The 15,000-nt window shown below is 47.4% G+C and overlaps 1 protein-coding gene across 1 annotated transcript; it reads right to left on the bottom strand.

The window, feature by feature from the left end:
- Positions 1-5,536: 5,536 nt before the first annotated feature.
- LOC119093839 (CLIP domain-containing serine protease B15) lies at positions 5,537-7,594 on the bottom strand (the record flags this gene model as incomplete). The annotated part of the gene is given in 2 exon segments (XM_037216852.1): positions 5,537-6,482; positions 7,421-7,594. Coding segments are annotated over 2 exon segments (308 nt in total), but the record flags the coding sequence as incomplete, so codon positions are not given.
- Between the last annotated feature and the right edge of the window lie 7,406 nt (positions 7,595-15,000).

The raw sequence follows: 15,000 nt of genomic DNA, 5'->3' as shown, positions 1-15,000 counted from the left end.
TCTGCAGCAGCACAGCGCCCACACCGGAGCTGTATCTACCCAGCAGTACAGCGCCCACACCTCCGGTGTCATCTGCAGCAGCACAGCGCCCACACCGGAGCTGTATCTACCCAGCAGTACAGCGCCCACACCTCCGGTGTCATCTGCAGTGGCACAGCGCCCACACCGGAGCTGTATCTACCCAGCAGTACAGCGCCCACACCTCCGGTGTCATCTGCAGCAGCACAGCGCCCACACCGGAGCCGGATGCATGACACTCGAGGATAAAGTGGTCCGCCTCGTCGTCAAACGAGAGCAGGGTGAGCACGAGAGCCGCTGTCAGGGCTTGCTTTAGCCTGTCGAAAGCCAGATGACACTCGGCAGACCATTCAGACAGGACGTCCCGGTTGCAGAGGAGGCAGAGGGGGGCACAAACAATTTGACCAAGAAGTGTCTACTGTGTTATCCAAATCTACCGGGGCTGATGGTGCTCAGTCTGCAAGAGAATCCAAAGGATCTTCCGTATAATCTATCCCCAGGTTGCCGATGGGTGTGTGGCCAGGTATGGGAATATGTCCCGATGCGATATTTCTCACTGCACAAGGAACTTTTCGCGCTTGACGCGCGCCAACGCGCGTGTACCTTCTATCCCATGAATATCAATAGTCGGCTTGAAAATAACCGAGCCGTTAAACTCGCAGGTGTGTACGTTGCCTGAAAGAACCTGCTCCGTTCTAGAGGGCACAGCAACATTAATCCTAGAATGGCGTGTCCCGCTGATGTGGCCTCCGAGCAGACTGAGCGCACCACCTTTCCTGGGACCAAAAAAAAAACAAAAACAGGGGCCTTTTAACTGCCAGTAATTCACAGGACTGGCTCCAGAAACTCCATGGAACGCTGCGAGCACGCTGCTTTGAATCGGATCAAGAAGATCTCAACAGGCTCCCTCTGATCAAAAGCCAGTTATTGAAGCTTGGCATGGACTTCCATCACACCCACTGGGATGAAACACTGGCGGAGCGTCTCCTCGGGTGCGTGAAAAAAAAATATGGCATTGTCCATGCTGCAGAGGCTCAAATGCGTCGCGTGTCAGCCCTGCCAGATATAGTGGTAAATATAGGAGCTGCTTCCCCTCAGACCGTGAATGCAGTCGAGCAAAAATATTTAAATCTGATAAGAATCTGGCAAAATTCTCATCACGGCCGCTGAATACTGGGGAGAGAATGCAAAGTTCATATAGAGACTTGCTGTGCAGCTGACGCAGAATAAGAAATTCGGTTGGATTGTGGTCCTAAATCTTTGGGGATTATCTGAGACGGCACTCTGAGTGTCAATAAGGGCTTATTGGGCACCAACATAGCCAGTGAATTCAAGCCCCGCCTTGGAACAGAGACCATCACCAAAGTCTGCCAGAAAAAGCTGCTGATTGGCTTTAACCTGAGCCTGCGAGTGCTACACAAGCCTACATGAAGAGGAGGCGATGGTGAGTTTGGAGGAGAGGGTCTGACTTGCTAGTTGCACGCCGCCCAGTGGTAGCTGCGTGAGCGGTCCGTCTTCTATGTTAATGATGGATGCTGAGGCAATGTGGTGGTGAATCCGTCAAGTGTCACGATCATCAGCGTCAACCAAAGCGTAGATTCGCAAAAATGGATTTGGGCGATGAGCCGGGTAAATGCCTAATTTTGCTCCAAAATGCACTTAAAACAGAATTTTTTTGGGATTTCATTCATCTCCCTCTCAAAGTTGGAGGGGGTCTAGACTGAAAAGGAAACAACTGAATGGAACATAGCTGAATAGGAAACAACTGTATAAGCAAGAGCTAGCTAGGGAACAAATGAATAGGAAAACAGCACCCCTGTTCCACCACGTTGTCTCGCTCTGTCTCAGGCGGAAGATGTCGTCGTCGAGCGGTATCATGCGGTTAATGAATGGCCTTTTCATGCTGTGCCATTTTTGCAGCCTTTTTCGTATTCTTGTTCAGGGGCTGTTGGGCCATGCGAGAAGAATGGAGATGATCCTGGAGCTCCACGATGCTTCATTTTATTGCAAATCGGCCTTGCAACATTAGCAATACTTTACTAAACTGACCGGTTTGCAAAGAACAGTTAAAGGAAATGTTTCACATTTAAGGATAGTGAAGCAAGCATCAGATATGATGAAACGAGCTCACTTATTACAATTGGCACACTTTTCAAGTGAAAAAGACTGCTCTAGACAGCACAGTTCTATGTTAAGTAAATATGCTCCTCAATGCCTCATGGTTTGATTACGTCACCGTACCCTTTGCACAATATCGATTGAGAGTCAACTGACGGCCGTTATATTTGGAAATCGCGCTAGCGAGCGCCAACAATTATGTTTTCCTTGGCCTGGATCACTGCATGGCTTATAGAATGGCAGGATTTGAATGACGTTATTATATGCAGCTCAGAAACTAAATGGGCCTGGGTCTTACAAAGGGCAAGGTTGTGAACAGCATCGAAAGCTCCTCAAGATGACTATTTCAGTTCAAAATTCCGCATAACTATGGAACACACCCCTTAACTCAGTAGCGTGCTGCACGCCATGCCCCTTTCAGAACTATATATAGTTGTGAGGGTGGTCCATTCCTATTGAGACACATAGGAAACTTCACTGCTGAGGAGCGGAGCAGAGGTTGAGATAAGAATGTAGCGACATTTGGAGGAGTTCGTGCGGGGGAGAGAGGTTTCTTCCCGTGCTACAGTCGTCTGACATGAGTCATGACACGCCCTGCGCAGCATCTCGCCTATCTTTCCCGGCACTGTATCTCACCCTTCAGGCATTAGCTGGTTGGAGTTGCAGTTTTAATTCTTCCACCCCTTTTCTATGCTGAGCTTCCGTTGCTCCCACTGGTCCTTGTAATTTACCGACGTGCATTTTGCCCCGCGTTCGCTTTACATTTCCCGCAATACGCTGCATGCATTCTTTATATTCCTAAAAAAAAAACTCCGGCCCCACATTTTCACCGTCTAATCCACTCCAACGGCACGCAGATATGGAGTGGGGTACTATTCCCTGGCATTCTTAGGTGTTATCCAGGTAGCGCCCTTGCCCCTAAGTAGGACCTGCCTTCCCAATGTCAACATCTCACGGATTTCATGGCTGTGATCGTCATGCCGGGTTCACCGAGCGCATATTTCGTAAACATCTTCACGAGCACGTTGTGACGACTTGACCGGGTCAAACCTTCCAAAAAGTCTCGCGGGCATCGTTCATTCTATGTATATTCCGATCGTTTATGCCGTCTTCACCTAGCACAGGGCATGACAGCAGCACACACATGATACGGTGTTACCCTGGGGGCCAGCGCGGCTCTTCATCCCTACTATCGCTCAAGTCGCGCCCCGTCCCTAAGCAGAACTTCCTTACCGATGTCAACCAGGCCCAGGCTACATCCTTAATATAAAGTAATGCCCGCCATCGGTTTCCTATCACCGTTCATCTCCATCACACCCTTCCACCCAAGCCCTCTAACGCGAGCCCGTCTGGCCCCCGAAACGGTTCAGTGAGGGAGATTTACATCGCGCTACGCGCCACGGGCTTATGATCACACAGGTCATGCCACAGAGGGGGGGGGGTAAGTAGGGGGACCAGGGCGAGGGTATAAGCACAGAGAGCAGACTTTGGCTTTCCATTTGTTGTTTTTCGACTTACCTTGGATGTTTTGAGCTGCTGGCTGCAGATGATCGGCCCCGCCTTCCACGGAAGGCCCATGGGACTCTCTTGGTCCGGTCGCTTTCTTCTTCCGCTGGGACCGCCTCCTGGTCTCGCCCGTGGGAAGTCGCCTCACCTGGTTCCCCCAGTTCTTCCCATTGGCTTGTAAGTGCTGGGCACGCTTCTGGCGTTTTCGTCAGCCGATGCATATCGACCGTGTGGCCAGCAGCTGACGTCACCTTTTCCGGACCATCGACATTTCGACCGTCAGCCAGGTGTTTCTTGGATTTACTAGACGGCAGTAAAATGCGTGTATTGAAGTACCGGCGTTAGCCGATAGCCGGGTGGCGATGTGCACCAGCCGTGCTCTCTCCACGCCTTCGCGTCGGTAATCGTTCTAATTTTTTTTTTCGCAGCGGCTCGTGTTGAACCTTCGCGGCCGCGGGCGTCTTTGGTTGCCTTCGAATGTCGGTTATTTGGCTGTTACCGTGAGGCTGGGTATACATATGCATATAATAAACATATACATACACATATGCATATGCATATATATATATATATATATATATATATATATATATATATATATACACGGATATAACATATGCATATAGGTTTGATTAAATTAACTGCTGACTCAGCATTGACGAGCTTTTTGATGCACCGCTCCAGTTTCCGGGCCTTTGACTTGGCATCATCGCTTAGATTAAAGATGGTTCGCACAAAATTACTGATATATTCATCGCTCCTTCCATTCTAACGTTTCGAGATCCTATCTCATCGTCGGAGAAGACTAAATGGCACAATAAATAAATGTTGTGTTTTAAGGGATAAAAAGTTGTGCACTACTGATGGAAAACATAGTTTGGCACGGAGGACATAAATGAAGCATAACTAATTGAAGTAAGACAGAATCCTATTTTCACTTTGATACATATAAGAAACACCCATAATGGGAACACTACAAAGACACAATGGGAAAACTATTGCCACAATCACATCAGTAGTGCTCACCGCCCACCACCTAACAGTTCAAGAGTTGTGCAAGAATTTGTCGGTCTGTTTAGGGCCGGAAAGAGTTCGTTAATGAATATGCCTTCCCAAATTTGAAGACGTCTTCTGTCGTTGCACGTCCGAAAAATGTCAGTGCTGTCTGTCAGCTGTTGTCGTGTCAATGTCATGTGTTCGTGTCGCATGTGGTCCAGAGGTGCTCCGTCACGTAAGGCGTCGTGAGAGTGTCGTTGTGGTCACAGCAATGTAGTGTATGAAACGAAGTTTGCAGTCTTCGCTGTTGCATTGGAACTGATACACCGCATTGATGCATTCTAGGTTGTCGGGTTTGTCTGGGCTGTTTCTCATAACACAGTTAGATATTTTCTTATTGCGATAATAAATGATGATGTCTATTTTGTGGTCGTTTTTGCCTTTCATATGTCGAGAGATAATTTCCGGTAAAGATGTTTCGTCTTGTTTGTGGGCAGATGCCATTTTTGTCGTACCAAAATATGTTTTTCATCAGTAATATACCATCTTTATCCTTTAAAACTCAAAACTTATTTCTTATGCCATTTAGTCTTCTCCGACGATGAGATAGGATCTCGAAACGTTATAATGGAAGGAGCGATGAATATATGAGTAATTTCGTGAGAACCATCTTTAATCTAAGCGATGATGCCAAGTCAAGGGCCCGGAAACTAGAACTATGCATCAAAAAGCTCGTCAGTGCTGAGTCGGCAGCTATTTTTAATCAGACATGTATTAAAGAAAGGATTCATCCAAAATATTCCAAAATATATATATATATATATATATATATATATATATATATATATATATATATATATGCTGGGACAAGGTATAGAACGTGAGTATATGTTCATGTGTTCCGGCGCGCAATCATGGGACCAAGGAAACAAAAAAGTAAAAGCTCCACTTTACGCAAACTGTATTATGTTGGGCGACGCGAGACCTTGCCTTTCCGGTTGCTTGCCTTTCATTTATTTCTTGCTTTTGCCGCACCAGCACTTCGCTGATCTTTTAGTTTTTGGTAGATTATTATACCATGAGAAGGCGTTTTTTTACGAGAATTCCTAACAAATCGGTGCTTAGGTTTTGAGACCGCCGGGTTTAAGAGGTTGAAGGGATCTAAGTACAGATGCAGTCTACCTGTACGCCAAATCAGGGCTGGCATGAAAAAGGTTACAACATAAGCAACAACGTTGGTAATGACTCATATCCCACATCATGTTGCCGTCAGTGATAGATAGATTTGACGTATCTGTTTTGGAGTTAGTCATGATATGGTGAAGTTTGGCAGATTTAAAAGCTAGTTGTCTTTTCTGATTTGTTGCAAGTTCACTTTCATGGCGCATAGCCAACCAACAAAAACATATTATTCACTTATTGGTGAGTTATATCATTACATTATTAGATATCACCATGTACTACATTATTCACCTTCCTCGTGAAATAATGAGAGAAAGCCCAACCACCGCACACAACGACAGGCCCTGGATGCCTCAGACTTGTAAATGCCTCGGTAACGCATGGAGATTTTATGTGTTTATTGAGCAGACTGAGAGCACTCTTGTCCGCTGCAGCGCTGCGGGAAATCTTCCGAAGCCCCTCCAATACGGCCATATATACTCCAATAGGCAGGGAGCAAAGACTGGGGACGCCGCGGCTGCCGTCGTGTCAGTTAGTGGCGATCGCCTGCTGTATCCAGTCGATGTAGTCGGCCACTCGCGTGTAGGCGGCCGCGCTCAGGCCGCAGAACTGCGCCCCGAACGACGAGACGCCCGTCTGGAAGAACCGGCTGCGCGCGGCCGCTGAAACATACCAGGTCATCGCCACAGCCGTCAGAAGGCGGTTGAGGAGGCAGTGTGTATGCCTTATATAAAACGCACCTTATACGATTGCCAGGTTGTTATACGAGTAGGTCATTACCGTGTCGAGTACCATCAAACTGTGAAGCTCGGTTACGGGAAAGGCGTCCGCGCCTCTCGCACAGCCATGGTATGAGCGGCTGGGGTCAATCGGAAGACGTCCGTGCCTCTCGCGCAGCCATGGTATGAGCGGCTGGGGTCAATCGGAGGACGTCCGCGCCTCTCGCGCAGCCATGGGATGAGCGGCTGGGGTCAATCGGAGGACGTCCGCGCCTCTCGCGCAGCCATGGGATGAGCGGCTGTGGCCAATCCGAGGACGTCTGCGCCGCTGCCCCAGCTATTCTATTTGTTGTGCTCAAAGGTGTTTATTTTTGACAGCTGTTGTTATTTTGTGACGGGAAAAGTCTGTAAGCCAGGATGCATCACTGAAGTCGTTTCATGCAAAACATCGTTTGTGGCCGGGGCTAACGAAGTGTGCATCAAATGGCAAGGTGACGAGTACAGTCCTGTGGAGGATCCCATTTCATTGAGTGCTTCGGACAATCCCTATTTATGTCTTAAAATGAGCTGCCATTTGAAAGACTATGCGACTTGTTCAGACTAAAAATGATTTTTTCCTGAACTAAATATGGCTGCGAAAAAGGTCCGAAAACCGAAGCACGCACGTATATCTGATCTTCCCTGATAAAGGCTGAAAGAGGCAGGCCCAGCGTCGCAGAGGACAGCCGGGGACATGCAACAGCAAACGACAAAAAGCGGTGAGGAGCGAGAATGCACCGCCAGCAATGCAACGCGGGGAGAACTGGATGACGCATGCACGCGTCCCTCTGAAGATTTTATGCTCGTGCGGGAGTTCAGCCCGCTGTCAGACTCGGCCTCACCCAGCAGCGGTCCGCCGGAGTCCCCGGAGCACGTGTCGGAGCCGTTCGGTCCTCCGCCGGCGCAGATCCTGTTCTCGAAGGCGACGCTGATGTTGAACGCCCCGCTACAGACTTCGGGCGACTGCACGGGCACTAAAGCCCCTTGGAGCACCGGAGTGAAGTTCTCCATCCGGTCTGCGTCATAGATAAGTGCTCTTACTCTATCGTGTGATGTCGTGTCAAGTGATGTCATGCGTTCCTCGTCAGTTCCCTCTTCTATGTGCATTGACAAATGATGTCACGTCCCACCATGCTCCCGACCGACGCTTGGAAATCAACGAGTGCGCGCGACCAGGAGGCTAGACAAATTGGTTTGAAAGCAACATGACCAGTGAGTCATCCCTCTCGGGCACTCTTCGTAGAGCGACACAAACAGGCAAACAATACAAGGGAATAAGTCGTATATCATGGCACAATAAGAATAATGCATCGGGAGCCAGCATGGCCCTGCTTGGACCAGAGACAAAACAGATGCAAGGTTCATGCAAGGCAGTAGTTGCATCCTAGCCCTCGTATATGACAAGGATGGAACCTTACTATAATTGAGTGTGGTAAATGTATCCTTCTCCTCCCTTGCAACGGCCCTCTGGCATTTGCATGGAACTGACCATAAAGAGGGTATGCCTCTGTAAATGAAAGATAATTTTATTTTTGGTCAGCGCAAAACTGAAGAGCGTGACCGGAAACACCTAAAACCGAACCTGAAGGTGGCAAAACTGTGACAATTGGTGAGTGCACCACTCCTCAGTTCCATTGTTATAAATGGTAGTACTAAAAGCCCGTGGTATAAAGCATCCTATTGAACAGCCCATTTCACATATCAAGTCAATCAAACGCTGTATCATCAACCTCTCCATCTCAATGGTGGGAAAGGCTTTGGTTGTATCCTTGCCTTACATCGCAAGGGTTGCACATGATCGTAGACAAGGAGAGAAACCGGATCTCTGTAGACTGAAGCAAATTTTGCGTTACGTTGCGTGTTATTATCCACATGAGAGCGGACGTGAAAGGCCTTGTTGCTTTTCAGGATCTTGTTTCATTCTGATATGCTTCTGGCGTAGATGTGGCAACTCGCGGCATTTTCGTAGAAAAAGGCAGATAAGATTTCTCATTGCGTGAATAGGACCTCCTAGAGGAATGGAACATCAGCTTTGCAAGTTACAATTGAATCTGGAGATTACTGTTGGAAACACCAGAGGCACATGCACGCAGGTTTAGGGACAAGTGGGTATTTAAAGGGAATGTTCTACATTTGAAGATATTGAAGCAAGCAAAATTGAGGCAAAGTCGTGAACTGTGCTGAATGATTTTCGAATTGGCTACTTTAGTTCAACCCTCCCCGCATACAAATATGGAGCAATCTCTGACTTACGTGACGTTTCGAACGTGTGTCCGAAGTGGTTCAATGCACTTTGAGCACAATTTTTATAAATCTATCATTCCCGTTTCCGCAATATATGTTACAAGCTTCTTCAAACGGAATCACACATGGCGCATTTTGCAAGCATAGATAAGCGATATTCACCCACAAAATGCCGAATCCAAAAGCGGATGAACACCAGCGTTGTATGCACGGCTCGGCGTTGCGTGGCTAGGTCCGACCGGGATTAACGCGACACTTTTGCGACATGGAGTGCAGTTTTCGTCATCGAGATATGCTTTTCACTTACAGCACACACGTAGCCCACTTTCTTTTGTTTACATACTAAATGAACCAAAATGTCGCGGTCGGACAACGCCACATACAGCTCATATGCAAACTAACCTCGGAGTGTGCAAATATCGTCATGATTTGTGCAGCTCGTGAGTTGCATCCTTCGACCACCACGCGGCGCGGCTGTCGCCACTTAGGAGTTGGCCATGATGGACAAGAGATGTTAAACGACAGACTGATATCGTTCGATTAGTTTTCAGCACGTTGAAGTCAATCATGGTTTGAGGTTCTGCCGAATCACTTCGGGAGCACGGCACACAGTATATGTCGGCGTAGGCTACAGCGCACACGCGTGAAACTGCCGTCAGTTTACGCATGTGACGAACAGTTGACCAGGGTCTGGTCGCTCGGCAGAGTAATCTGTTAATTTGTTCCAACTTTGCCGGTCCTGCCACCTCTGAAAACTTTGGAGCGTTGGCACACCCTCTCGCCTAATGCATACCCGATGTGCTGGAGCAAAATTTGCAAAAACAGAAAAAAACGGAGAAACGAACGTGTTCTAAAACTTTTACCTTGCTTAGTCCGCAGCATATTCTACTGTTCACATGAAAGGTTAAGTCAAACAAGACCGGGCTGCGTTTGCCTTACCTACGTAGCTTTTCACTCGCGGTCACCCATAACCTACACATCACGGACAAGAATGAAGTCATGACGAATTGCTACGGCGCATTACAAGGGGCAGGGAAGCGTGTTCTTCCGCTGTGTAGCGAATTTGAGGGACGGAACATGTCGTACAAGGAGCAACTGTCATAGTATCGCGCGGCTTCGTCACTTCTCCAACGTTTTCGTCGAGCTCGTGGTGCGTTGCACAACTTTATGACTTCATTCACCATTTCAGGAGAACATTCTGGAAACCCTGTTTGCACATCCTGAGTAATTTCGGGCACGACACTTCAGATGAGTTCTTTAAATCATGCTAGTTGAGATCGTACTGTTGAAGTAAGTTATGTGGTATTAATATCATTCTGGAACATGAAACATTTTAACGATGAGGTCAATGCGGCATATGCGATGTGAGTATGATAGTGCGCTATGGAAGTACATTTGGCATTTGCTGTTCCTTTGCGATCGTTGTATGCACCTTTAATAAATGAAAGTGTAACGTGCTATGTCGGCACTGAGAATGTCTATGCGGTATCTTACATAGGCGTGGCCAGTATTCAAGGAAAGTTGTCATGGTCATGGCATCTACTGAAGTAAGATTAATAACTTGTGTTTGTGTAATTTCGCAAATTCAAGGCTAGCGATGTCAATAAAAGTAGAGGTCGACGTCAATAAAGAAGATTATCGATTATTCGTAACTGGTGCACGTCAGGACAATTTGTGACACCAACAGACATCAGCCGGCCTTCAACCAATACTCTGCGCTGAGTGTAAGTTTTGAACACCACTCACGTTGTGTGCTAGATAATGCAAAACGTTGGGTAGTAGTACTTGCTATGACGGAAATAAGACTGGGAATCAAGTAACTTAAGGGGAGTGCATGAGGTTTTGCATGAGGTTTTGAATTGAAACAGTCATCTTGAAGATCATTCGGTGCAGTTTACAGCCCTGCCCTTCTTAAGACCTAAGTCCTTTAGTTTCTGAACTACATGCCAGCAATTATGTGCAGACTGCTTCGGGGAGCAATTCCGGTGTCCCCCAGATGTCCGTGACGCTATAATAAGCTCATTCAAATTCTGACATTCTATTAGCCATGCGCCGTTCAAAGCCAATAAAAATATGCTTTTCGGGTTGTTCATGTCTGGTGTTCGTGAGCACGATATCCAGACATAACGGCTGTCAGTTGGGTCTCAATTAATTTTGTGCAAGATGCAATGACGTTGTGAAACAATGACGTACTGAATAGCATATTTACGGAGAGAGAAATTATGTTGTCTTGAGCCGTCCTTTCCACTTAAAACCGCGCCAATACCTATAAGTGATCTCATTTCATCACATCTGATGCTTGCTCCATGTCTTCAAATGTGCAACATTCCCTGTAAGAATAGCGATAAAACCGGGTGTGTGAATGCAATTAAAAGGTACGGAACCGCGGACATATATACCGGAACATAATAAGAAAGGGCGAAGACACGGGCACGAAGCGATATTGGGTTCAGCAAACAAACCCTATACCCCACCTCTCGGCAAGTTAAAATACTATAAGTGAGTCAGTTCGTCCGCTGCAGTGCCATTTCTGACACGGCCGGTCTGACAGGGACTATCGTATCACAGAGACGTTCCGTGACGTAACCAAACGATGACACGTTGACGATCGTGTTTACCATAAAAGTGAGTTTGTATTGACTGGAGTAGCCTTTTACACTTAAAAGAATAGTCACAAGTCGACCTGCTTTAAAGAACTGCGTTCAAGGTTAGGAGAACTATGATGTTTATTTTGACTTCAGGGTGTGCCCACTACCCTTGATGTGCAGTGCACATCAAAAATAATACAGTCGTCGAGTTGTTCAAATCTAGCGTTCGTAAGCACAATTTCCAAATATAATGAAGGTCAAGTGACTCTCCATCAATGTTGTACAGACCATGGAAGTTTCAAACACGAATCACGTTTTGTGCTACATCACACAATAATTTTGACTGTTGAGAAAGGGCCAAAACACGAGCACATAACAATATATGGTTCAGCGAGCACATCCAGGACTGCCGTGGCCACCCCTTGGGAGATTGAAGTACTACATGCGAGTGCTAGGGTGGCGATTTTGCATGGCCAGTTTGGCAGCGCCTCTGACGTCATGTAATCCTTTCAAGACGCAATCAGGCGCATTACAGAGTATGGTTATTAAAAACAGAAAGTGTCTTGTCTTGGCGGTGTTTTCCAACTAAAAGTGCACCAATAGTTATAACGGAGTTTATTTCATCATATCTGACACTTGCTTCAGTATCGCCAAATGAAGAACATCCCCGCAAATGACTGCAAATGTGGAACGTTCTCTCTAACACCAGAACACATATATTCAAGTCGTTGCACCCCCAAGTCAATAACAAATGGCAGCAGACATGACGAAGAAAACGAAGAGGTGTTTGAGACCCGCCAGGACCAGTGCTGCGCAAAACGCAGGCCAAATCATATACAAGAAGGCTAAACACGAGCTTGGTGGGGCGCTGTCAATTTGACTCTCTCCCAAAGTTAGATGTGCATGGAATGTCGCTGACGCATGATAGATCAAAACCAAGCCGAGGGTGTCAGGGAAGGAAATTACTCGGAGAACTTGCAATGTGATTGGACAACGGAGTGTTACGAAGCGATGCAGTTGGACAACTAAATGTAGGATTACGGCACTTTCATTAACCATGCTTCTGATATTGTGGACAGACCGAGATCGAAACCAGCTGCTTTTTCCTAGAAAGTTTGCTTGATTGGTATTTTTAACTTTCGTTGGACTTCGTTCACCATGGTGATTTTAAGGTCAAAAAGGTAATTGATATTAAATGAACACTAGTGACCTTTTGCTTAGAATAGGGTGACACGCTCAAAACAGCTACATGAGGGGGTCTGCAGGTAATTTTGGACACCGATTTGTGGTCTGACCTTGCTTGACCTTATTAGACCAGAGGGTCACTATCTAGGAACGTCAAATTTAAATATGAGTATACAATGCAATACAAGTTCACACAGATATACCCACCCAGTGAATTTGGTGTCTCTAGCTTTTCCTTTTTGATCTCAGAAAGTTCAAATTGACCCCCAGCCGAGCGCGCGGCATGCAACCGGTCACCCGGACATGTGTATAGCCGAGGTCAGCTAAGGACAGCCCGTTTCTCCTTTCCCTTCCCCTGCCACACATAAAAACTGCCAGCAATCATTCGGTGTCATAAGGATTATGAAACACACGGAAAAGAGGAATGTTTTAGGAAACTTTCATTTCCTCCTAAGATTCTGGGATGGTCCACGGGGGACATGGACGCACATTGATATCCTGTTCTCGTTTCTCACATCATTCGTGCCACAGCTCAAAGACATGTGTGATGATTATGACCATCATGATCATGATGACCACTGACCCGCCCCCTAGATCCGCCGTCGAAATCATGCTATTATGATATCATGGTCAAGTGATTCCCGCCTCTATTGCCTCGATGTCTTGGTAGCGTGAGATGACACAATTTAAGGTACGACGATGCTAAGAAAATGCAGATTTTGTGGTGACTGCTCGTAATTCTCTGACTAGCCGTGGCCGAGCCAGGGAGGGGAACCGAGGTCCGAACTGGCTCCAAGCACGATCAGGGACTGCTAGTATCTGAACCGCCGAGTCAGTGAGAGGAGCCGGGGTCCAAACTGGCTCCGAATACAATCGGGGACTGCCAGTATCTGAGCGGGGTGGACAGGTAGCGATGTCAGGAAGGGGAACCGAGGTCCGAACAGGTTCCGAGCACGATCGTGGACTGCCAGTATCTGAGCGGGTGACAGGTACGATGTCAGGGAGGGGAACCGAGGTCCGAACAGGTTCCGAGCACGATCGGGACTGCCAGTATCTGAGCGGGTGACAGGTAGCGATGTCAGGAAGGGGGAACCGAGTGTCCCAAAACTGGTTCCGAGCACGATCGTGGACTGCCAGTATCTGAGCGGGTGACAGGTGGTGATGTCAGGGAGGGGAACCGAGGTCCGAACTGGTTCCGAGCACGATCGTGGACTGCCTGTATCTGAGCGGGGTGACAGGTGGTGATGTCAGGGAGGGGAAACGAGGTCAGAACTGGTTCCGAGCACGATCGTGGACTGCAGTATCTGAGCGGGGTGGTAAACAGGTGGCCGATGTCAGGGAGGGGAAACGAGGTCCGAACTGGTTCCGAGCACGATCGGGGACTGCCAGTATCTGAGCGGGTGACAGGTGGCGATGCAAACGGCATACCGATGTCCTCGTCATGTGTCAATCCCGTCATTCAGACAGAACAGACTAGCACAGGGTTCAGCAGACCGGTGTCAGAGGCAGAAATGACGCGGGATTACCTTCAGCAAGGACGCGAGACTACAGACTAGCACAGGGTTCAGCAGACCGGTGTCAGAGGCAGAGAAATGACGCGGGATTACCTCAGCAATAACGCGAGACTACTGCGGCAACAACGCGTAGTTCCTTTAGGAGATACCTTTAGGTGCGGCAGATGATGGGCCACCCATGTTGTGGACTATTCGCTTAGACTGGCGATGAACATGAAATAAGTGTCACCACTTCAAGACTTCGGAAATTTTCAGCACCATTATTTTCTTGTCAAGTGTCGTGATCATTAAACCTGACGGATGGGTCTGAGTACATCGTTGTTACAGTATGTTAATATTGCGTGCTTTCCTCGTTCACAAATTAATGTTCTGTCGTAAATAGCTACTTCATCATACAAATAGCACCAATACATAGTCAAATGTGATCCAATAGGCAAATAAAAAACAGCATCATGAATTAATGCAAAGTGTCACATAGCAAAGAAAAAATATCCAATCATGTTCAATATTCGACCGCCTCTCGCAGCATGACAAGTGTTAACATCAATGATGGATGTAATAATAAAGGAAATGTTGCTTTTTTAGTAGATATACACCCTTTACCTCTAAATAAACAAACCCATCATTGTTGAAGACTCGTATGCTTGTGGATGAGTGAACACCACCGTGCCCCCACTAGTAGGTCTAGGTGAGGGCGCAGAATTCTGGCGTTTTCCACCATCGGTGGGTGGAGATGAAAGAGAAAATGAGGAAAAGGAGGCGAGAAAACCACCTCATACCTGCCCCTTGCCGGCGCTGCACAGGCGGTTCAAACATTGTTCCCAGTTTGACGCCGGAGCTGCCATCTACTGGTGACACGGTTTTGACTGGCACGGCACAACAATGGTCGCG

This window comes from Pollicipes pollicipes, unplaced genomic scaffold (assembly GCF_011947565.3).
Source record: "Pollicipes pollicipes isolate AB1234 unplaced genomic scaffold, Ppol_2.1 Scaffold_4002;HRSCAF=4701_pilon_pilon_pilon, whole genome shotgun sequence".
In the NCBI taxonomy this organism is placed as follows: Eukaryota; Metazoa; Arthropoda; class Thecostraca; order Pollicipedomorpha; family Pollicipedidae; genus Pollicipes; species Pollicipes pollicipes.
Note: the sequence above shows the minus strand (reverse complement) of the source record. Positions and strands in the feature narration are given on the sequence as shown.